General features: G+C 41.7%; 1 protein-coding gene across 4 annotated transcripts in view; it reads right to left on the bottom strand.

The window, feature by feature from the left end:
• Positions 1-25,313, bottom strand: part of DIXDC1 (DIX domain containing 1) — a 78,966-nt gene that overhangs the window by 31,105 nt on the left and 22,548 nt on the right. For 2 of the 4 annotated variants that reach the window (XM_031961172.1, XM_023499460.2), the window contains exons 3-6: positions 3,268-3,397; positions 2,514-2,639; positions 1,091-1,322; positions 532-639 (exon numbers count right to left, since the gene is read on the bottom strand). In XM_031961172.1, the coding sequence (XP_031817032.1) occupies positions 532-639; positions 1,091-1,322; positions 2,514-2,639; positions 3,268-3,397 (596 nt within the window). Of the gene's footprint in view, positions 1-531; positions 640-1,090; positions 1,323-2,513; positions 2,640-3,267; positions 3,398-5,132; positions 5,199-21,476; positions 21,865-25,313 lie in introns of those variants that run through there. The other 2 variants (XM_023499459.2, XM_031961173.1) reach the window with 2 other exon arrangements.

The following is a 25,313-nucleotide window of genomic DNA, read 5'->3' as shown; positions in this document are numbered from 1 at the left end:
AATCCACAATTCCCAGTTCTGTCAATAAGCACAGTAAACGTAAGGTGCCCTAACAACTGGATTCATTTGTTTTGCTTCAAGCCTGCCACCATTTTCTTTTCATTCTGCATCCACCACTTACAACTGTACACTAATTTCAAGATTATAAAAGAACTAAGAAAACTTAAAACTATACTAAGAATTTTTGGACATGCTGCACTAGAATTATTGCTCTTAGATGCTGGCTTTAGTACTCTAGCCATGCCCCCATGTGGCCATGACTAAACATAGTCGCTGGGACCATGCACTGAAATGCACACAGAATTTTTGATTGTGAGGAAATATTTATCACTTCACCTTTTACCTTCCTTGGCCCCATTTCCTCCTCCCCCCAACTATGGAAGCCACAGGAAGATACACTCCTTTATAATCAAATATCAACCATGAGAAAAGCTCTTATAATCATTTTTGGGGGCCAAGTTGCCTGACAGTCCTTCCCAAATGTCACTTTTAGCTAGGATAATTATAAACAAGTCACAGGGTAATAGTTACCTGGAGGAGCTGGCCTTGGATGAGGGTCCTTGATGCCCCTCATATTGTTGCACCAGTGCCCGAACACTCCAGTATGGATTTTCAATCTCCTCATCCATGCTGCTGTTTCTAAAGACAAGTAACCAAGAAGGGAAATAGTGTCAGTGCCTCAATCCTGCCATGACTCAAAGTTACTGCTCTTCATCAGATGCAGAGACCTAATGATATGGTGCATTTCTCTAGCATGGCTTGGCTTTCTGAACTCACACTTGGGTATTATGATTGGGTTCAGAAAAGAAGCATCTCCCAAGCAAATAAATGAATGAATGACAATAAATAAACACACAGCAATAGCATAACTTAACATTTGGGGTCCCAAAAATTTCAGAAACTGCTTCTTACTCTTTAGTAACTGCAAATTTAATACATCTCCAGAAAAGAGATATTTCCTCTTTTTTTGGCTGGTCCTCCTAGACCTTTGTGTGCCTGCACAAGGCAGAGACTGTCTGAGTGGTGTTAATACCTAGTTGTCGTAATATTTAAGGGAAAATACCAGAGTGAGGAGGGCAGTTTGCCTTACCTTTGTCTGTATCGGAAGACATCTCGCCCAGACCGTGACATGTCATGACATACATCTGCCAAAGCAGCAGCTGCACCCTGAGCCACTGCAGCAGCAGAGTGTGGTTGGTGACTCTGCACTGGGGCTCTGGAGTCCCTTCTGTGGCTCACCATCCTATTGGAACCAGGTTTGAAATGTGCTGCCAGGGCAAGGACCAGCCTCATGATAGACTTCAGATTTCCTTCCACAATGTCTGTGGGATGGGAGAGACCCCAAAGAGACCTTAGGTAAGTGGCAAAGGGCTTAAGGACCTCCCATAAGATAGGAAGAGAAAGGCATGCTCAGGGATAATGGTCTGGATCTCCTAAGCCTGTGTGACACGAGGACTAGAAAGGATACAGTGACTATCCTGCCTTCCTATTCAATTCCTCTAGAAAGAGGGAGAATGCAAGAACAAATGAGAGGTGTGATGAGAATTCACATTTGATCCTTTCTATTTTATGTAGCACTCACTGAAACAAGGCCGGGGGCTGCCGATTCTGGAGCATCACTCAGGCTAAAAGCCCCACTGATTATACCAGGCCCCCCGATCATTCTGGCACACTAGAGAAGAGACCCAGCTTGTCACAGACAACGGCAGCCTGCTCTAAGGGCCAGCACAACCTCCTTCTAGTGCTAGGACTCAGAACTGGGGCCATGGGACTCCCCAGCTCTGGCCCACCTTCTAGGCCCCTCCACTGCAGCACCAGGTCAGGCTGAGCTGAGAAGAGTCATCTTCTCCTAAGTAAACCTAAGGTCCCATGACTAACATCCTCTTAGGTGTTATCAGAGATAACACAGGAAACTGTAAGATTTCTCTGTTCACACCTGTAGCCTTTTGTGATGTGAACGGTAATGAGAGAAAATCTCCTGTTTTAGACCAACTGCAGTATGGCTAATCAGCCAATAAACCTTTACTAAATGCCTAGGATCTGTGCTAAGCACCATGACAAAATTAGATCCTGATATCCTAAAATAATCTTAGTCAAAAAGTCAAGAGACCTGAGAAATACATAGAAATACACTTTTGTTTTTCTAATTTCAAGAAGGCAATCTTAATATCAGCTTGTCAGTTCTGTCATTTCTTTTCTAAGCATAAATTCTCCTTCACCCTCACATCCTTGACAAACCAACACTGAACTATTGTTAATAAAGGATTCCTGTCTTTTCTCCCTTTGCCATTTGCTGAAACTAGCTTCTCAAAGCATTCAAGATTTCAGGATTATTCTGTCCTAAAATCAGGTATTTGTTATGTTCTTAGAATAATTACCCGAGTACATATGTCTGGTTCTGTTTTGATTTATCCAGGATCCTTAAGCAATATCACCTAGGGAGTTCTGAAGATGGCCATCAAGTGCTAAGACTGAGTACATACATTCTTGGTGCTTAGGAATATAGTACTTACCTTTAGCAGAAGTCTGATGCATTCGAATCTTTTTGGAGGCCACAAACTGTAGCACTTTTTCCACATTGTTCTTCATTTCCTGCTGATTGCTGGGACTCAGTTGCAACCCATTCAACTTCTCTCCAGCTGTGAGACAGAAACGACTATATTAATAGAGTTATATCTGTCTGAGATTCATTAAGAATGATGACATCAGTAGAGTGGTTGATTTGGAAACTAAATGTTTGACTAAATATAGTGAATTGTCTCAGTCTGCATGGTTTTAATGGGCTTGGAAAAAAGGAGAGACTTGAAAATGGGTTGTTTTGATACCTTTATATTTATCTTTGATGCCTTTTGACATGACTATGTCCATGATACTTTAAAAAGCCTCTGGACACTGGTTTAGAAAAATATAAAAGCACCACAAAATAAGTAAATCGGAATGAAGATGCTAAGTAAGTGAATTCATGTATTATGTCATAAGCTGCTTCCTAAACAGACTATTTGAAGGGGTTTCCCTCAAGGAAGGCCAGTTGATGAAATAGCCATGGTAATATAATTAGTTGCACAGACCTGCCACAGATGCCAAATCACCAAGAGCAGAGAATGACCCTTTTTTTAACCCCAAAGTGTGGAGGATAGAAGGAGATTCCATTTGTGATATAAATATGGGCAAATCTCTTAAACTGTGCCTAAGTTTCCTCATCTTATCTACCTTGTGGGGAGACCCTACAGGTAAAGGAGTCATGAATTGAACCTGGGGACTACTAACCAACAATCTCTATCAGGTATGCCAAGATGACACCATCTCGAAGATCTTGCCGAAGATCTTGCACGGGTTTCACCTCGGGCCTCTTCTTCAGCTGGGCATTCACCCAGGCCACATAGGTCTGTAATTGTTGCTGAAAAAGGAAGGATGGGGATAAGGAAGAAGTCAGGTTAGTTCTCTTCCCTCCCCCCAGCTCCACCTACCCACTTCATGGTAGAAGAAGCCAAGCCATATCATTATCTGGGCACACTATAAGAATGTGGAAATGCTAAAGCAGCGGGGAATTCCAGAATCTTAGAAATGAAAGGGACCCAAAAGGGTTTCGCCCCAATCCCTGCCCAGTGATGAATTTCCTGCTTTAACACCCCTGAGATGTAAGCATCTGCCTACTGAGAAAGCACAGCTCGATCAGAAAATGGAATGTGTGCCAATCAAGATCTCTGGTTGAAAATGAGTGCACAGGCTGCACCTTTGACTCCTGTGACTCTCATTACTATACACAGATATATATACAGATGATATTCATGACTGCAAATATCCTTGAGTTTGCCCTTGGGGTGACTTAGTAAGAGGTTCAGTTCATTTTAGATAAAATCACAACTGTCATTTCAATTCCTGGATTGTTCTCTAGAGGTTTACCTCTGAAGTGAACTTCTGCCAGTCCTGCTTTTCACAAGTTCTCTCCTACTCCCTAAACATAAAAGGAAGATTTGGTACCCAGTTTGATGCTTAGGAGTTGATCTCGGATAACTAAAGCCAATCAATTTAACTAGATCCATACTCCTTTCATAACTGCTTCCTCCAATATATAACTTAGTTGTAATTCCACAATTCACTTTCAGTTCCAGAGATCCTATCATGAACCCTAATTTTGAGGATTTCTACAGTTATGTTATGTGTTCTCTAAGGGGACCCGATTTATCCAGGACCTACATAAAAATGAAATGTTCCTATTGCACTATACTTGAGTTTCATTTCAAATGATAACACTGAAGAGATGGTTTTCTGTTTTCTAGTCTATTCTTAAATTTTCCAAGTCTGGTCTTGGGAAAGCTTCCCAGAGAAACTGATTAGCCAGCTAAAATGTGAAGAGCCATGGGAAATAATAGTACAAGAGCTATCTAAGTTATATTTTAATATATTTAACATCTACTGGTCATCCTGCCATCTAGGGGAGGGGGTGGGGGGAGGTAAGAGGTGAAAAATTGGAACAAGAGGTTTGGCAATTGTTAATGCTGTAAAGTTACCCATGTATAAATCCTGTAAATAAAAGGCTATTAAAAAAAAAAAAAAAAAAAAAACAAGAGCTGTTTCATGGTTCTTCATGAAATGGGAGGAACAGATGAAGAACAAACTTTCTACTAACCCTTTTTCAAATGATAAAGGATGTGACCAGGGGACCATGAAGGCTAATTTTAATTTTTGAACTTTTGCCTATTTGACAGTAAAAATAAACTATATCTCTGAGTCAATCTCTGAGTCATCTGACTGTGTTATGAGATTTCAAAAATATACCCAAAATTCAGCTATTAGATGGGAAGATTGGTAGGCTAGGACAAATCAACTCAGTTTGACACTCAGAAACCATTTACAAAAAATAGCCACAGATAACTTCACACACATCCCTTTCTGCCCACCAAGTAGATATTATATGATGTTTTACTTGGAGTAACTGGCAAGAATCTAAAGCACAACATAATTTGTCACCAAGCCTTAAAAAAATAATTAAAGATGTCCAAAAAAAGGGAACTGGCTACCTTAGGAGGAATAAGTTCCTCTCACTAGAGATCTCCAAATGTAGACGGGATGGAGATATTGTAAAAGAAAATTCTTGGTTAGGTACAGTTTGGATTAATTTGCCTATTTACCTTCTGATTCTGAGATTCTGTGATTTTCTTTAATGGCAGGATCATTAGCTTAGGTGATCAATGGAGTGCTGTAGACACAGCATACTTAGATTTCTGCAAGATATATACAAAGTTTCTTGTGTTATCTTTGCAGACAAGATGGAAAAATATCAACTGGAGGTAAAGTGGATTCAGCCTGCTTAAATACCCATATCCAAAGAATAGAAAATGAGTTGATTTCAATTTGTTTTAAGCTGTTGAAATAATCCAGGGATCTGTCCTTGGCCATGTGTCTTTTAACATGTCTAGAGTGGATTTGGGCGAAGGTAGTTTGTTGATTAAATTTGCAGATGAAAGGCATCTAGAAGAAATCAATATATTGGATACCAGACTCATCATTCAAAAAAACTCAACAGATGAGAATAACAGACTGAATTTAATGAGAATTAATACAGATAAATGTAATATCTAACACTTGGGTTCAAATAATTAATTCCACAAATATAAAATAGCTAAAGTAAAGATCTGGGCATCTTAATGGATTTCAAATTCAATACCATGACATTGCAGCCAAAAAATGTAAACTTAAATTGCATTAAGAGAAGCATTCCCCCGGAATGCGGGAGGTGACTTTGTCCTTACAATGTGCCCTGGTTAGAACCAATTCTGGACTATTCATTTCATTTCTAAGCACACATTTTAAGACTGCTGTCAAGCTGGAGCATTTCCCAAGGAGGGAAAAAGGAAAGGCAAGGGACATGGAAACTATGTAATATGAGATCTGGATCAAGGAACTAGGAATCTTTAGCCTGGGGAAGGAGTGACTAAGGCGGTTACGACAGCTATTCCTCAAGTATATGAAGCTCTATTCTGAGGAAGAGGTAGATCCAACTGATTCCCCTGGGATCTGAAGGACAGAACTAGGCAGAAGTTTAAAGGGAGCCGATTTCAGTTCACTGTAAAGCCAAAATTCCCAACAACCACCGCGGTCCCAAAGTGGAATGAGCCGTCATGGGAGGAACAGAGTCCTCCCTTAATTACAGGTCTCTAAGTGAAGGTTCCAACGACCACTTTCAGGAATGCAACTGAAATGGCACCTTCAGATGAGGCACTAGACTACAAGGCCTGGTAAGTGCCCCTCCCCTGGGGATTCTGGGACTCTGTTCTAGCGCCATCTCTACCACACCATGATAGAAGACTGCATCTGCCCCCTTCGCTCTGAAGGGCAGGTAGCTGATTCACCAGGATTCAGTGTCTGGCTGTTACCGAAGTCCGGGATCCGCCACCAGTAATGAAGTTCAAGTGCTAATTGCAGCAGGGCATAATTTTGCTGAAATACTACAGAGCTCCAAGCTCCTGACATTCCCTTAATTGGGTGGTCTTAGTGATTGCTCATCAGCCGCTTCCAAAGTTTAAATCTTTATTATGTTTTTCTGGTGGGAGGAAGAAAAATCCCCACGAATACATATATAACCCTGTGTGCCTTTTCCTTTTTTTCCCTCCCCTTTTAAAAATCTCTTGTGGTATTCATGCCTAATAGTGATATTGTTAAGTCAAAGGATACACATGAATTTAAAGCCCTTTAGGCATAGGTCATTGTCTTTTGATCATTTATCAGTTTGGGGTATGCCTCTTATTATTTTTTTTTTATAAATTTGACTCAGTTCCCTCTACATTTGAGAAATAAGATCTTATCAGAGAAACTTGCTTCAAAATTCTTTTTACAATTACTATTGCTAACTGTATCTCTCCCCATTTATTCTATTCTGTCTCTCACTCATCTTATCCTCAAAAGTATTTTGGTACTGACCCCAATAAGCCTTCTTTTTTGTCACCCTCCCTCCTTCACATATCCCATTCCCCTCCTATTATCTTGCAGGGTAAGATAGATACCCATTATTGAGTGTATGTGTTATTTCCTCTTTGAGCCCATTCTGATGAGAGTAAGATTCCTCCCTCTCCCTTTCCTCTTCCTCTTCCCTTCCACTGTAAAAGCTTTTTCTTCCTTCTTTTTTTAATGGCCAATAATTAAAATCATTCCACTTCTGCCTTTCCCTTTCTTCCAGTACATTCCTTTCTACCCCCTTAACTTCATTATTTTTTTAGATATTATCCCATCATATTCAACTCATGTTGAATGCCCTCTGTTTATATATTTTCCTTCAAGATGCCATAATAATGAGAAAGTTCTAATAAATTACAAGTATCACAGTTCATCTAATCAAGTGTGCCTTGAGTGTATCTTGAACAATTGCATCAATATTTTGGGGTGGGGGAGGCATATTATCAATTTTATATCAGACCAAAGAATATTTCTGTCCAAATCCCCAAAATCTCTGATCCCTGATTAGATAGAGCTTCCCAATAGCAATATTACGGATTATATTAATCTCAGCAAAACACTGTTAACTAGTATAGTTTCCAATAGTGTAAACTATTTTGAAAGCCACAGAGTAGCTTGACAAATATGTTTCATTCTACCCATCCTGTTCTTAGATTTAAATCATAAAGCCTTAGTGACTAAATATTCCCTTTCTCTTTAACACCCACCTGAAGGATGATCCAGCGAGATTAGCTTAATACTCACAGCTCACTGCTCAGAAGTTATATGGATCCTCAACAATTATGGTTAAGTTGACAACAGTAATACCTTTCTAATAATGAAAATACTTCCATCTAATTGGATAGATGAAACTGGATAGCCAGTGAGGCATTTGGTCTAAATCAATAAACATTTTGCCAGACACTGTGGTGAGTAAAAGAATTAGAATATGAACAAATGTAAAGCAAAACAAAAACCAAAAACCAAAGGAGTTCACATTCTAATGGGAGAGCCATGTAGTCATCATCTACACACAATATATAGAATAGAGGGAGGGCAGTCTTGAAAGGTAGACAAAGGGTGAGGGGGTTGAACAAAGGCTCCTGTAGAAGGTAGGATTTAAACTGTCTAGGCAGCAAAAGAAGCTAAGAGGCCGAGGGGAGGAGGAAGAGCATTCCAGGCATGAGGGCCAGTGGATGCAAAGGCATGGAGGTGGGAAAGTATCATGTGCAAGGAACTACACACATGCCAGTGTAGCTAGATTGCACAATACATATAGGGAAGTAAAGTGTAGGAAAACTGGAGGGAGAGCAAGGAGCCAGATCATGAAGTGTTTCAATGTTTAATGGAGGGTATTTGATAGAGGAGATAATAGGAGTTTATTGAGTAGAGAGAAAACCTGGTCAGACCTGTACTGCAGGAAAACACTTTGGCAGTGGAGTGGAGAATGGATTGGAGTGGGCAGAGACTTGGGCCAGGAGACCATTACAGTCCCTCAGGCAAGAGGTAAGGAGGGCTGTGAAAGTGTGAGTGGAGAAACATAGACTCCTCTCTATCTAGTGGAAGAGTTCACTTGTTGGGGCCCCTTATGATTACAACAAAAGGCTATGTTCCCGACAGTTTGATGTGCCCTGCCCTGTGCTGTCCCATAGTTGAAGAAACCTTTCCTCGGGCTACTGCTTGGATTTGATCTGTAACTAACCCAATTTCTTGGCAGCATATTATTCTACCTTTGAGACCCAGACTGGGATCTGCTCCCATCCCAGGGAGTCATCTGGCAATAGGGCAGACCTTTATCCATGACCCTTGTTGTTGTAAGGCCGCTGGTCTAGGCAGCAGAACCAAACCCAGTCTGCTGGGTCTTATCTGCCCAAGCCTGCATGAGAATCCCGACTCTCCACAGACAGTTCCTAGCTCAGCTCCAGTGGCGCTCCCTTCCCAAGGAGGGGGCAGTTGGGATGGGGCCCACGCAGCCTCTCTGCCTCCGCTGCCAGCAAAGTTGGCGGACTTGCTTCTCTGTTCTATGAGCAGCTTCCAGGGAATGGCCTCTCTGGCAGGAAACGCCCTTCTGATTATGTTGTCTGTGTTTCCCGGGCCAGGAAACTGAATCGCTTCCCTTTGATTTGTCTTAGAAGATCCTGCCAGTCACCTGGTGGGATGAGAGACCAGACCCCGAGGCCCCTTCTCCAAATAACAGCCGGGCACACCAACTCTACTGAAGAGAGCACAATTTCTTGGGCTGACTACATTGTACAAATGCCAGATGTACACTTGCCAAATGGAGAAATCACACGGGGCAGGTGCTCACCAGGGGGTCAGAAAAAGTGATACAAGGGCACTCAGACTGCCCAGCAGGGCGTGCCCTCATCAGAGAAGGTCGGGGCTGTATGAGCAAGCAGAAGTGAAGTAGCCCGGAAGAAACATAACATGTGCAAAGTTAAAGAATCCACCCCAAATGTTCATAGGGACTCTGTGTGAAACCGAAGGCTGAGCACTCCAAGCTCGTATTGCTCTGAGCAGCCACAGCGGACACCCCTCAACTCTAACAAACTGATGTCATTTTGGTCCTCTCCCAGAACAAAGGACACATGAACTGATGCTGTGAAAAAAGCAGAACCAGGAATAATACATGGTATACCATAACAGCAAGACTATGTGATGATCAACTATGAGAGGGTTAGTTCTTCTCAGCAGTTACGTGATCCAAAGCAATCCCAATAGACTTTGGACAGAAAATGCCATCTGTATCCAGAAGAACTAAGAAGTTATAAATCAACAAATGCAATGTTTACTTCTTTTTTTTGCTTTTTCTTTTTATCTCTACTGTGGTTTTTCCCTTTTGGTCTGATTTTTCTCTCCCAACATGAGATTCATAAAGCAACGTGTATTAAAAATAAAGTAAATTTAATAGAAAACAAAAGACAACAGCAATGTTCTTGAGCTCAATGGGACATCCATGACATTATGAATCCATTAGATTTTGCTCCTAGACTCAGAGAGACATCCTTCCCATCCTCATTAGTGGGATTTATCTTACAGGATCCATAACTGGTATTGAATTCTTGTGCAAGTGAATACTAGCTGCCCAAATTGGGCCACCATGGCATTTAGGGGCTCCTACCTGCCTTTCATCCCCATTTCTTTATCATTAGGCCATTGTTCTGGAGACCAATGGCATGGTTCATATCTGGGACAATGGAGCTCTTTAGATCTAAGTTCATAAGAAAGAGAGTTCTTTACTGGAATAAAAAGGGAAGATAGTTCTTAAGGAGCTGTACAAAGCTACAAAGTGAGAGAAGTTTCCCATGCTCTTTCCATTGCTCTATAAAGAGATTTTTCATGACCATAGGTAGAGATAGCCTTGTGAAGCTAGAGGGTTTGTCAAGTCTGAGAATCTGATAAGCAAATAGGGTACCCACCCACCCTCACCCCGCAGCACCAGAGGCATGTACTGGAAGTCATTCACCTGGGGGCAATTCTTTATCCACTTGTGCAAACTATGCACCATGTTTGGTATCTAACTGTCCCATGACCTAATTCAGTTCTTGGCTAGTGATCAAGAAACCAAGAAAAATACCAAATGGCCCCAGTCCTTTGCAGCCCCTATAACTTCTGAAGGGATGCTGGCAGAAGGCTCAAAAAAGGGATGCAGCTTCTAGACTATCTATAAACATTCGTTTAACTCCTGTTATTCTAAATATGAGATCCTTATCCAGTTGGGGTGCGGTGGGAACTAAAACATATGATCTTGATATTCTTACTAAGTGAAATTGGAGGACAGAAGGAAGTTGCAGATGAATAGAAGGATGGATTATGGGTTCTCGTTGAAGAAGAAAATAAAAAAATAGGTGGGATTGATTTTTATTGTATATCCAAAGTCAACAAGAAATTATCATTTTGTTGTACATTTAATTCTCATTTTGCATGCATTTAAAAAAGCATGAGCTTTTTTAAAAAGACTGCCACAAAAATAGTTGTCACATTTAAAATGGATACAATAAAAGATAGAGGCAGCCTGACACAATAAACAGAAGGGTTCAACCTTGGAGAACCTGGGTTCATATGCCTCTGTGAGTGACCACAGGCAAGTCCCTTGACCTCTCTGGGTGCACTTTGCTATCTTCTGTTTTTACATTACCTTCCCTTTGAAATTAGTCCTCTTCCTACCCCATCTACAGAGCCATCCCTTATAACAAAAAGTAAAAGAGTCCAAGAAGAAAAGCAATTGAGCAAAACCAAGCAACACACAGCTTAGTGGGACAGTTATGCACACGTCTCCCTTCTATAAGGAGGCAGACAGTTATATTTTCTCATCTTTTTTTCTGAGGACAAACTTAATCATTATAGCAGTTTTCTGGGTGTTTTTTCCTTTTTGCTTTGGGCTTTTTGGTAAATGTGAGGACATTGCTGCTGTCTTGTGATTACTGTTTTTCTGGACCTGCTTATTACTTCACTCTGTATCAGTTCACATGAACCTTTCCATGCCTCTGAAATGTTCATACTTATGATTTCTTAGAGCATGATTACATTCCACGTTCATGTATCCCGGTCTGCCTGGCCATTCCCCAATCAATGGACACTACAAAAGCTATTACAAAGAGTACTACTTTGGAAACTTTGAGGTATACATTGGATCTTACTTTCCATATTTGATTGTGGATGTATGTTTAGCAGTAGGATTTCTAGCTTAATCAATTAACAAGCATTTATTAAGCATCTACTATATACTAGGCAGGCTACCCTGGAAATACTAAGACAGAAAGGAAACAGTCCCTGACCTTAAAGAATTTGCATTCTAGAGGGGGTAAAAATGTGTGTGTGTGTGTGTGTGTGTGTGTGTGTGTGTGTGTGTACAGGCAGAATACATACCAAATGAATAAAAGGTAGCTTGGGGAGGGGACTCCAGGAAAGGTTTCCTGGAGAAGGGAATACTCCTAGAAGGGAATCCTGCAATCCCAAGAAAGATCCCAAGAGTTTAGGGATCCCAAGAAATGAAAAGTGAGGAGGCAGTGCATTCCAACCTGGGGGAAAAGATTTGGAAGGAGAGAAATGAACAGTGTCTGCTAAGGGAGTGGGATCAGGTTGTAAAGAGCTTTAAATTCTTTTCAGAAAAGTTTATATTTTATCCTACAAATAAAAGAGAGCCCCTGGAATGTGCTAAGGAGGAGAACAACATCAGGTTTGTGCTTGGGGAAAATCATGGCGTATAGGACAGACTGGAGAAGGAGGCACCTAAGGAGGAGGTTAGGGAAACACATAGTGGAGATAAGAGGTGCCAGCTCAGCTGGGGAGCCGCCCATGTGATTAGTGACAAGGGGTTGCACCAGGCTTCTGCTGTCAGTGCAGAACCAACAGCATTTGGCAAATGGCTGGGAGGCAGGTGCATCACCACAATCCCCATGATCCAACTAGCATTTATATGGCACTTACTGTATGCCTGTACTACATGCCTCAGATACCTGTTGATCCTCACAATAATCCTGGGAAGTATTTTATATCATTTTACAGATGAGGAAACTGAGGCAAGCAGAGATGAAACGACTTGCCCAGGATCTCACAGCTAGTGTCTGGCTAGCGGCCAGAATGGAACTCAGCTTTTCTTGACTTAAGGCACAGAGCTCTTGTCTACTGTAACACTTGTTATGCCAAAGTTCCCTTTTATTGTTGTGACCCAGTTTATCTAATGGTCCTATTTATTCTGCCTTAGGTTATAACCTTTCCCTCTTAATGTTTGAGATAAAGGTTTTATAGACATTCCTTCTTAATATTTGACAAGATAAAGGTTTATCCATTTTAGATGTCATTAGAATATCAGTAACCTCCCTCCATTAGGTTATTCCCACCTAGGTACCTCCATTATGTCATTGTTCTTGTTATTCTATAAAAAGCTTGCTGTCCCAATCCTCGGGGCAAGACTCTTTGAGATAATAGTCTGGTCCAGCCCTGGGATCAACATGGATCCATTGGTCCCAGTATTTCTCTCCATTTAATAAACTATTGAATTGGTCTCTAATCTCTGTCTTGCTCAGTTTCTTCGGCATTACAATAATAGTAGAAGTAAGTACTATTATTAGTATTATATATATAATAATATTATTTCAAAGTCATTGTAAAGAGTAAATGAGATGACATTTGTTAAAAATGCTTAGCACAGTAGCTAGCAACCTCCTTCTAATCCGTTTGGTACAGACCTCTCCTCAATTCTTCCCCTTTCCCCATAGCTGCATAAGCAAAAACCATACCCCACTTCCAAGTCTCATCTTCCCACCCAGTCCCTAGTCTGGTAGGGCCTGTGTCTCTCACCCTGCCCCAGGGAATCTCCATTCTCACATTAACATACTTCTCTTTATCTCAGGCTTCTCTAGCTTCTTCCATTTTCTGGAACTCCCTAACAGGGTTCCCTACAAACAAACAAACAAATCTTTCCATCCTTTCTCCTACTGGTTATATCTTCTTTTATTCTCTTTCAGATGCTGGTCCTGGAGTAAGAGCAAGCAAGCTTTCTGCTCTCCACTGCTATTTTCAGACTTTCCCTGTTGTCATTGCTAATTAGGAACTTCTCCTTTTAGGGGCCACTATCTCACTGTAACTCCCAATCTACATCCTGCTGGCATTTGTCTCCTCATTATTTCTCTTTCTTAAAGAGATTAATTAGTACCTGGATCACATTCTTCCTTGCAACTCTGACACATGTCCTCTTACTAAGGTACTTCAATGCTCCCTCATTTTGATGATAAGATTCCTTCAAAAGAGTTAAGCTTTCTAGTCCCTCAATCTCAAGACAAATGATTTATGCTTTTATTTTACCACAGCCACACACCTTGATCTCACCCACAAGCACTTTAATCTCATTTTCAGGATTTCTGAAATTTTTTTACCATTCTCTCTCTCCTCTTTTAAACACATTCATCTTTATCTTGACACCTAGTCCTTCCATCCCTACTCTACAAGCCCATCACCACTGCTCTCCTTTCACTTTTCCCCTAATTTTGATCCTATAGTAAACCAATTCAACAATACATTGTTCTCTCTGTCCTGCTTCCAGTCCCTAACAGTGCTGGACTCTGAAGGAAGTCACACAGCAATGCTTACTGGGAAAACTACAAAACTATGTTATCTCATCTCACCCCAAGGCAGTCCTTTTTACTCCTCCCTAAGTGATTTTCTATCCCACTTCCCCCAGTGGAGAATTACTCTAAATCTCTCATCTCCTCAGGCTTCCCTTATTATGCCCTCTGTCCATTCTTTTATCAGAGGATCTTGCTTCATTTCTGACTGAGAAAACAGAGGTCATTAACCATGATTCTTCTCCCCAGCTCTTATCTCAAAACCCCATTCACATCATCCCCCCTCTTCTCCTTTACTCCAATTTCTGATGAAAAGGTGATGCTTTTTCTTGGTAAGTATAATCCCTCCCCATATACCCTTCATCTTGCCCTTCCTGAATTCTTCAGCAAAATGCTCTCACAGTCATTCTCTCTTTCTCTACTTTTCAATTGTTCCTAGTTTCTTAGCTCCTTCCCTGTTATCTACAAACCAATTTTTTTAGAAACCCTTCATTTCACTATAACAATCTTTGTTATGTCTTTTATCTTTCCTCTCTTTCACAGAAAATCTCCTACAAAAGGCTGTTTACTTCCGATGTTTGTAGCCCACAGTGAAGGAGGTAGGAGATGGGGAGACACTGGAGTGTAGGAGACGGGAGATGATGTGAATGGATTTTTGATATGAGAATAGGAGAGAAGAAAGAATGTGTAGTGAATTACTTTCTCTTACTTGGTTTTCTCATCAGTTTCCATGGGTTTAATTATCACCCTTTTGTAGATGGCTTCCAGAGCTACATATTCAAACCTAGTGTCTCTTCTGAGCTCCAGTTCCTCATTACCAATGTGTGTAGGACACTGAAAACTGATTATCCCCACCCAAAATACCCTTCCCTCACCCCAAGTATGTGAAACATAACATGTTCAAAACAGAACCAATTATCTTTCCCCCAAAACTTGCTTTTCTAATTTCCCTATTCCTGTTGAGGGTATCCTTCCAGTTACAACCTCAGCCTCATTCTCAGTTTCACACTCTGTCTCACACCTCCTACTCAGGTCCTAAATCTTGTGTACTCCACCTTCACATCCTGTCTTGAAGCCGTAAAAATCCCTATTACCTCACACCCAGACAATTGTAAAGGCCTTCTCCTTGGTTTCCCGTCACCCTTGTCCAATCTGTACTCAACACAATTGCCAAAATAATATTCTTAAAACCAAGGTCTGAGCCCCCTGCTTCCCTGCTCAAGAAATTCCAGTGACTCTGATATCTCTAGGACACAATACAATGTCCTCTATTTGGCATTTAAAGCCCTTAAAATCTGGCTCTTTCCAAGGATATTGTATTATCACTCACTCTCCCTCACTAATTGGTCTGAACAGAATTGGCCTTCTTGTATTCCTCATACTCCAGCATCAGGCCCTGAAGTCAGGAGTTCAAATCTGACCTCAGACACTGAACACTTCCTAGCTGTGTGACCCTGGGGAAGTCACTTAACCCCAATTGCCTCAGCAAAAAAAAAAAAAAAAAAAAATGCCCTTGTTCCCCTCCTATATGAGGCCTTGCCTTTCCTAATCCTTTTAACTGCTCTCTGCCTCAAGTTACTGCCTACTTACTTAGTATAGATTTATTTACAAACAGGTTATCTCCCCTAATGTAAGCTCCAGGGCAAGGACCATTTCATTTTGTCTTTGTGCCTATCCCTGGTACAAAATAGCCCAATAATAAATGCATATTGATAGACTGAGGGTAAAGACAAACATAATAAAGTCGGAAGAAGAAAAATTTTAGGAGTAAAAATAAAGGATGGACTCCCTTTTTCACATGCTGAATTTGAAATGCCAAGGGCACCCAGAAGTGGAGATGAGATGTAGTAAGGGCATCATCAAAGAACTCAAGTTCCAACATCAACATTACTTGTTCTGTCCCTTGTCAAGTCCATTTCTCTCTAAACCTCTGTATCCTCATCTATAAAATAGGAGTGATCACTTATACCACTCAAGGGAGTTGTGAGTAAAATGCTTTGTAAACAAAAACAAAAAACAAACAAACAAAAAAATGCAGGCAGAGCCAAGAAGATGAAGAAAAGGCAGGAACCCAAAAATGCTGGATGGGATTTGTTATTAATAATAGCTTTATGATGGCATTCAGCTTGATGCTTAAAAGAGATACCCTAACCATCACTAAACAAAAGTATGTTTTTGAAGTTCTACTGATGGCAAGCCCTTTCTTAACATATGAGTCACAAATACCCCCCAAAAGTCATTCTCTTTAGCTTTAAGACAACCTGGTTGCAATTTTCCTGTCCAGCCTCATTAGTCCTTCCCCTTCCTACAATATAACACTACAATCTAACCAAAACGGCCCGGGATTTATTCCCTCCTCCTTTCTGCCTTATAGAATCCTTTCCTTTCCCCTGGACTCAACTCACTCTTTCTGCATGATGCCTTTTCCTGATCTTCCCAGGCTCCCTTTCTCCTTAAACTACCATGTATGTCTTTTGTATTCACGCTGAATACTTATTTTCCTCTGTGATTGAGTGTAAGCTTCTTGGGAGCAGGGACAGGGACATTATTATCTTTGAATGCTCAGCCCTTAACATCATGTCTAGGATGTAAAAGTGCTTCATAAATGATTATTGATTGATCACTGAACAAGGACATAAGGGAGCCTTTTGTACTGGTTCAGATCATATTCAGTCACTATCAACGGCATACAATAAGAGGGATGGAACCGCTGGCAAGATTCCAAGAGAGAGATTTTCTAGATAAGTGTCAGTTGGAATCATTATTTTCCATTTAGCCCCCTACTTTCCCTCCACCATTCTAACTGGTCCTGGGAACCTTCTCCGATGTCCCTTGCAAAACACTACAGCAGGGTCTGGGACACAATGGCCAGGACTGCCAGCCACAATAGGTGAAGCGTTCCCAGCCCATACCCTGCAGGCTGAGTGGTACTTGGGAAACAAGAGATTCCTATCACTGCTGTACGTGCCCCCCCCCATCACTTACAGAGAAAGAAATAAAGCGGTTTGGTAGCTTCCTGCCAGGGAGCATCTGTTTTCCTGGCACCAGTCGCCTGTGGGAATGGAGCCAATGGGCCTGGGTGGGGAGAGGGCATGTCAGTTGGCCAGAAGCAAGAAAGTTGGGGGGGAGGGGGTAGAGCAGTACACAGAAACGCCAAAGACTAATGGGACTTTTACATTTCCACAGCGGAGCATTAAAAGGCCAAATTCTTGCAGAAATATCAGGATTCTCTTACTGGCCTAATGGTAGAGCCTTTTTACCTGCGAAAACACACACAGCCCCTAGCACTTAGGAAAGATGCTTACTCCAGCAGCTGCTGCTCCAGGCCCCTACTCAGACTCATTCTATTTCCCATTTATGGGGCTGAGACCAGACACAACTCCTCTCTGTGCTTTTAAGAGGCCACAGAAGCAGCTGGGACTTAGTAAAAGATCCATATTGCTCTCCTCCTTGGGGAGAAACCTGCTAAAGAAATTCTGCCAGCCCATATGTAAGTAGGAGAGAGCTCAGCCAATAAAGAACTGCTTTATGTTAGCATTTTTATAAGTCAGTGAGGAAACTCTCTATTCCCTGTGGCTAGATATGGTCCATTCAGGAGTACTCTTACCCATACACAAAATCTCTAAATCACCATTTCTCTCCCCCCACACACACACCTTTCCCCCCCAACTTAGTGCTCTGAGGCATTTATTTTCTTTAGCAAGTGTTCAAGAGATGCACATTGTCTTAAGCTTACTGCCTTAGGAATATATCATGTGTGTCAGACCAGGAGCTAGGTTGGTAAAGGGTTCCTGGCTACAAAACTAAATGTCTGCCTTGCAGCAGCTTTCTAAAAAAGCTCACAATATCCTTGAGAATATCATTTAGGGAAATCCATATTAACAAATGAGCCAGAGACTGTGTTCATAGAGACATACAGATAATTATGCGACAGAAAAAAGCAAAAAAAGTCAGAGTTGCATCAGAAGTCAAAGCGGGGGAAATCTGGCCTGGTCAGGAGCACACTAGTTAAGAAAATGAGCAAAGCATCAAGACCTGCACCTTCAGCACCCACCTACCAAAGCATGCGGATAGTCTACTAAGCAAATTGTATCAGTGGGGGAAAAATTGAAGGCAGGCTTGGCAGGCATAATCAGAATCTCTAGGTCATCAGGCCGCTGCAGCCGGCGCCATAGTTCTGTTCTCCAAGGCAGGAAATATGGCAGAATCCCACTTGCCAATGGGGAGTGGCTGCTGGTTGTGCCAGTGTAGCAGCTGGGTGGAGGGAGAACCTTGCCTCTCAGAGCAGGCTTCTCGCAGAAGGGCACCGCAACAGCAGCTTTCCCTTTCACACATATAATGAGGACCTTACAGCCCTGCTTTGGGCGGCAATTGCCCCTGTCATGAAGAGTGAGATCACAGTTCAACCCTAAAGCAGGCAGGTGGTAGGGGACAGCTTTAGATCTGCTTGGATCATTCCCAGGAGTTGACTATGTATGTATTTAATGTAGAAAAGAATAAGCCAGAGTACTGGCCCAAAGGACAAGTCCTGAGTGTATGTTAGAACACTCTAGGGCTTCACTTTCAGAGGCGAAAGACCATAGGAAAATTGTTAATTAACTCAAGAATCAAAAGCCTTTGCTGTTTTTTTTAAAGTGGAACTGACCTTAAACAAACCTAGATAGGATTAATTTACATGTAGTTATTTTGCAATGTGTCTGGAGAATATTGCCATAGTTACACAGTAGCTCTTGGATCATCTTTCACATTATTTATTTATTTATTTTTAAAGTTCTTTTTTTGTTGTTAATTTTAAAGTTCCAGGTTCTCTCCCTTTCTTCAACCCCTCCCTCACCCATTGAGAAGACAAGCAATTGTTGATAATTTTTTAAACTTTAGTGTCTCAGAGAAACTGAAGAGTAGCCTTGACACCAGGGCCTTAACTATGCCCTTCTAATATGGCTTCATAGTAAAGAATGAAGATTTCGGCCATGTTTCACTCCAGACAATGAATGGTTAAAGAAAATACTGTGATATAGTTATGGAGTTGCAAAGAAATGTTGTGAACTTGCCAGGCAGATAAATTTGCTTACAATCTGACAAAATAGGGAGGATGGTCATAGGTCAAGAAAGAAGTGGGATGACTATAGGAGGAAGGAAAATATATTGCTATATTTCTATCACATCTATAAGGACTCCCATCATTTACCCCAAAATAAACTCCTTGGCCCTTTTCTTTGCCTATCTGTTAACCAGGGGACATAGGCTCTCGATAGCAACACAAAGGCATTAAAAAGATGGCCAAATGAGACGCTCTGGTCCTTTTAAGGGACCATCTGGGAATAAAATAGTAGTAACTGAAAAATATGAGATTTAGATAATTAACAATAATAACTCATGCCTATTACTGGCCAGGTATAGAGAAATGATCCATAAAAAGTTAAGAACATTTTTCATATGATATTTTATGTCACCATACCAAATATCTCTAATCTCTAAGCTACATGGAATGAAAAGCTATTAAAATATAGAGGTAGAAGAAGAAATTAGATCCATATGGGAATAAGATGAAGTATATATATGTAAAATCTCTGTCACCTTGTCTGCTACTAGAATTGTTCCCAATGGGCTTTCCAGGAGCCTCTAGAAGAGTGATATGATGTTAAAAATAATAATAACTAACATTTCTATAGCTCCTTAAGGTCCACAAAGGACTTTATATATATTATCTCATTTGATCATACAGTGATTCTCTGTGTGGGATTCAGTAGATAGGGTAACAATGAGATAATCAGAAGGCATATGTTAGGATTGACCCCATTCTCATTTGTTTCTCCTGGATGAATAATATGGCAGCTAGCTAGAGACACTGATTGAGAGAGATTTATTGTACTTGAGAATTATTAGGTACGTCAGAACTCCAGGTCTTCAGCTAAGGGGTCTAGGGGGAGAGGGGTGTCTCAGAACTGAGAATGAGAAAAGGAGGTCCCAAATGACATTGCAGGTACTGACAACTGGTAGCTATCTAGCTATTTCTTATATCTAGCTGTCTCGTTATAGAAAGCTATCGCTTCTTTGTTTAAAATCCTATGAATCAAAGATGTGAGGTCTGGAGTGGAGGGCTCTGGACCAGGCCCCACTCTTCCCTCACTCACTTGTTTCCCTGGAATGAAGCACCAGCACCAGAGACCCAGAAAGTTCTGTGGATTAAGGGAGGCTTTCTTCCCTCTGTGTCCCAAATAAGACAAGGAGGACAGGAAGAGGCCTAGGCTGGGGAAGGTTTTGAGGAAGGTCAGGCTGCAGAGATTCATAATTGGAAACAGGAATTAAGGAAGGAGGCCTGTAATGCAGCTGTGACAAGGGAATCCTGGGTATCCCTGTGGGGGCCCCACTGAGGAGGGCAGATGAAGGAGATCACACGCAGAAGTAATGATGCATCCCTTGGTGCAAATGGGATAGAAAAGAAGGAAATAAGTCAGAACTTTCTAGTTCTAGAAGGAAGAAAGGGAATTTCTGAGAATACCAAAAGAAAACAGATTCCAACTCCTCTTTGCGACAGGAAGACCTCCCCTATTGTCTGTACTGATATTCCCTCCCCTTCTAGTTGCTGATTCTGGAATTTCTAATCAGGACTAAAAAAGGAACCCTGTTTTTATCTAACAGAAATATCATCATCATCATCATCTTGTTTTTCTCATATTTTTTGATGAAAAAACAGCCTGAGGTTAAGTAGCTAAAGTACTATTATTATTGTTTTATATGTAATGAACAGATGATATTGGGTGAATAAAATGACTTGTTTTTCATAACTGAACAACAGTATTGGAATGCAGACTCATCTGTAGATTCCTTCTTATTTTTTTAATTCATTCACAAGTAAAGATAAGAATGAAGTACTAATAACTGACATATAAATGCTTTAAAGTTTGCAACGTGCTCAGCAGCCAGGCTTACAACTCCCTTAGTGCTTTCCTTTGGAAACCGTATTTTCCAGGCTATAAAGAAATCTCCAGATCCAAAGGTACAACTACAGCAGGAATACCTCACAGAGACCTCTTATAATTCTCAGCTGCTCTCCTTCGTTCCTTCTACACTAGCTGAAGTTCTAATACACGGCCCTTGAATCTGCTTCCTCTTCCCCCTCCCCCAAGCCACTACGATGCCCTCAGCCCAGCCTGGACTGACCCTGAGAGTTACAGATTTCTTGTGAAAAATCAAAGGTCCCCCCCCCTCCCCCAGAATGTGTTTGGAGAAAAGCCCTCACAAAGTGGGAGGCTACCTCTCTGGAGAGGAAACTTCTTAAAATGCTGTCCTCCAGAGCACCGGCAAGTGATGAGAAAAGAGAGCACAAGATACTCTGAGTTTCCCCCGTGGATGTCAACTTCTCCAGCAGGACAGGCTGGAGGCGGGCTGGGCAGAGGATGGAGGTCGAGGGCGGGAGCGCGGAGCGGATAGGGAGGAAAGGAAAGGCCCCAAGTGTGGGAAGAGGGCAGTTACCTCCGTGAAGCCCTCCTGCAGGACCTCCAGGAAATTCCCCCTGGTCAGGCAGGCCAGCATTGTTCCCGCCTGGCTTTTTCCAGGTCCCGGCCCGAGACCAGACCTCCTCCTCGGCTGCTTCCTCCTCCGAACACAAAGACGCCGCACTCAGCTCAGAGGGATCCCTCCGGAGTCCCAGACAGGCTGCTCACTGGAAACGGAGCTGGGAGCCCCGGGGAAGCCTTGCACTGAGCATGCTCATCCGGGGGGCCTCTGGCGGAGAAGCCGGCGCGCTGTTCCTATAGAAACACCTTCGGGATGGAGGGGCCCCGGCCACGGGCGCCGGAGAGCCCAGCGGGCGGCCAGCCACACGCGCACCCGCCAGGGCCAAGGCCACCGGAATCTCGGGAGGAGGAGGGCTGGGAAAGCCGTGAATCACATTTCTGAGTTTTTTCCCACACCAAACAAAGTAACCTTTTTTTTCCCAGATGGGACTGGAAACTGTAAGACTAGAGTACAGAGAGTAAGAACAAAGAGACAAGAGAATAAGATTAAAAAAATAAACAGTAAAATAATAGGGAAGGGAAAAAATAAGAAAAAGAGAGAATGGAAAACGAAGGCGATAGTGATACTGGTGATACTGGGACCCTGATGACCTGGGAGTTTTGAAAACCTAGACGGATCTCTGCCTTAGGACTTATACCCGCCCCCCTGAGATTTACAGTGGCCACCCCAATAACCCCCACTCCTACATTTTGGAGATGAGGAAACTGAGGCAAGCAGGGTTAAGTGACTTGCCCAGAGTCACACATCCAATAAGTAGCTGAGGCCAGATTGCAGGTCAGGAAGATGGGTTTTCCGGACTTCTGACCCAGCACTTTCTCCACTGAACCACCTAGCTGCCCTGCCTGGAACATAGCAGAAACTTAATAAATGCTTGAGATATATATATGTGTGTGTGTGTATATATATACACTTGTGTAAGAACATTTAGCAGAAACTTAAATGCTTGAGATATATATGTGTGTGTGTATATATACACTTGTGTAAGAACATTTAGCAGAAACTTAATAAATGCTTGAGATATATATGTGTGTGTGTATATATACACTTGTGTAAGAACATTTAGCAGAAACAATAAATGCTTGAGATATATATGTGTGTGTGTATATATATATACACTTGTGTAAGAACATTTAGCAGAAACTTAATAAATGCTTGAGATATATGTGTGTGTGTGTGTGTGTGTGTGTGTGTGTATACACACACTTGTGTAAGAGCATTTTGTTCCCAAAGAAAGGGAACATCAGGAGCTAAAAGAACTGATTGCACCATTGGCCCTGGGTCTCATAGATGTGACTTTTCTATCCAGGATCACCCAGCTAACTAGCTGACTAGATAAAGTATTGTGTCCAAGCTGTACTTTGTTCTGGTCGATCTCAACCTCCCACCCCCAGTCTCCCAGCTCCAGGCAGTATAATAAGTTTATAAGTAGCCAGTGTATGGTAATAATAGTAGCGGTTAAGATTGCAAAGGAATTAAGATTCAAAGACCATCTCCCAGACCAAAGAAGCCTAATTTGCAAACACTGTAATATATTTACCCAAAATTACATCTGAGATCAGGAACAAACTGTAGGGGAAGCCATCTGGGCCTTCTGGGTCAGAGCCTTTCAATCTCATGATATGTAAATCTCAGATAAGCTCCAGACATCAACAGTAAGACCAGCAGAACACCAAATGTTACTGATAACTTTGAGATGATTTGGGTTGTTGATGAACTCACTCTAAGGTGGTAGAGATAAGAGTGACTCTGCTCTAAATCTTGTTAAAATGAGAGCTCAAAGAACTAGGAGAACACTGTATACAGCAACTGCAAGGTTTTGATGATCCACTATCACTTGGCTCTCCTCAGCAAAGCAATGGTCCAAAGCAATTCCAATAAATTTTGGAGGGAAAATGTCATCTGCATCCAGAGAGAACTATAGAAACTGAATGAGGTTTATCAAAGCATAGTATTTTCACCTTTTTTTCTTCTATATTTTTTCTTTCTCATGATTTTCCCTTCTGCTTTGATTTCCCCCCCAACATGATTCATATGTAAACATATAAAAAATGAATGCACATATAAAACCTAAGGGGAAAAAAAAAAGAGAGCTCTCAAACTCCTGCCCCCAGTACTCTTCCAATTCCATTGGATCCATGGTGCCCAGCTCTCCCAGCTCTAATTCATGGTTATGTGAGTGGTTTTCTGTGCCTCTTCTCATCCCCATGCCATCTGCTTCAGTGCTGTTTTGCTTCTTATCTCTGTACTTTCTGTGCTGTTGCCCCCACACTCTGTGCCTTATGAAAGTTCAATTACAGCCCCACTTGCCTCCATTACTGTGTTTTCTCCTCAAGAATATATAAGGAATTGGGGCAAACTTGCCCCATTTTACAATTTCATAAACTAACTAGCAATTCCAGACTTTATGAAGTAATTATTTGTGCCAAGCACTATGCTAAGTAAGCAGCAACAGAAATATAATACAAGCAAAAAAGCAAAAGAATCCCTGCCTTCAAAGAGGGAGTTTCCATTCTAATGAAAGAAAACAACACATAGAAGGGAGCTGGAAAGTATGTGTGTGAGGCTGGGGGTTGGAGGGAGTCCAGAAGGAGTCTGGGCTGAAGCAGGTTTGGAGCTAGTAAGGGTCCTAGCCAGGCCCTAAACCCAGGCCTCTGCTGAGTCCAGGCTGAGCACTCCACCATATACCACATTATCTCCTGGACTGGCTTGGAGCTAGTGCCCATGGTGACACAGAGCCAGGAGGAGAGACAAATCCTTTGTCCAACTGCAGGACACAGGACCCTTGCTGCTACATGGAGCTCTTACTAACAGAGCTTAGTGAGAATAAACTATGGCAGTACCCAATTAAATTATTCATCTTTCCTAAACCTAAACACACAGAGATTTCTAGAAAACGGAAGACCAGAAACAGCCAAATCAACAATATGAACTACACTGCCTAATAGTTTCTAGCCAATGACAAAGTGCTGCGCCTGGAGTCAGGAAGATCTGAGTTTAAATTCAACTTCAAACGTTAGCTGTGCGATCCTGGACAAGTCACTTAACCCTGCTTGCCTCAATTTCCTCATGTGTAAAATAAGCTGGAGAAGGAAATGGCAACCCTCTCCATTATCGGTACCAAGGGAAAAAACCCAAAGTGTCATGGACAGTTAGACACAACTGAACAACAAGACTTCTAAGATCTATTCCAGAGAAGCAGAGTCCAAAAGTAAGGAGGTTCCATTTAAGAATGGAAAGAATGAAGAATATCCAGACTTAAAGTCTTTTCCTAGAAAGGAGCAAGTTCCTGTACAAGGCATAAAAAGTACAAAAGAAGATTGGTTAAAATGTATTCCTCAGAAGAAAAGGAAAATAGAAGCAGTCAAAGATGAAGATGACAATGCTCTATCTAATTCAAGAGTGTACAAGAGAACATTGAGTGTGGATGGATGCAAGGCTGTTCAGGACCCACCAAAAGATTCAAAAACAATGTTTCAGACCTACAAGAAATTATATTTGGAGAAAAGAAGTAGAAGCCTAGATGAGAGTTCTACAAAGTAATTAATTTAATTTTTTGTCCTGGTTAGACTGGAGTATCAAATTCCATTCTGTGCACCACAAACTGGACAAACGGGAACAGATCATGAGAAATGGATTAATAACATTCCTCACTGGGAGTGGTTGAAAGAACAGGAGGTGATTAGCCTGGAGAAAAGCCTCAAGGAATACGAGATAGGTCTCTCAGTGTATTGAGGGCTGCCATACAGAAGTAGAATTAATAGCAATGTGATAATACACATTTACAACAGAGGT

The sequence above is a fragment of the Sarcophilus harrisii genome, chromosome 3, assembly GCF_902635505.1.
Source record: "Sarcophilus harrisii chromosome 3, mSarHar1.11, whole genome shotgun sequence".
In the NCBI taxonomy this organism is placed as follows: domain Eukaryota; kingdom Metazoa; phylum Chordata; class Mammalia; order Dasyuromorphia; family Dasyuridae; genus Sarcophilus; species Sarcophilus harrisii.
The sequence above is the reverse complement of the archived record's forward strand: the minus strand, read 5'-3'. Positions and strand labels throughout refer to the sequence as shown.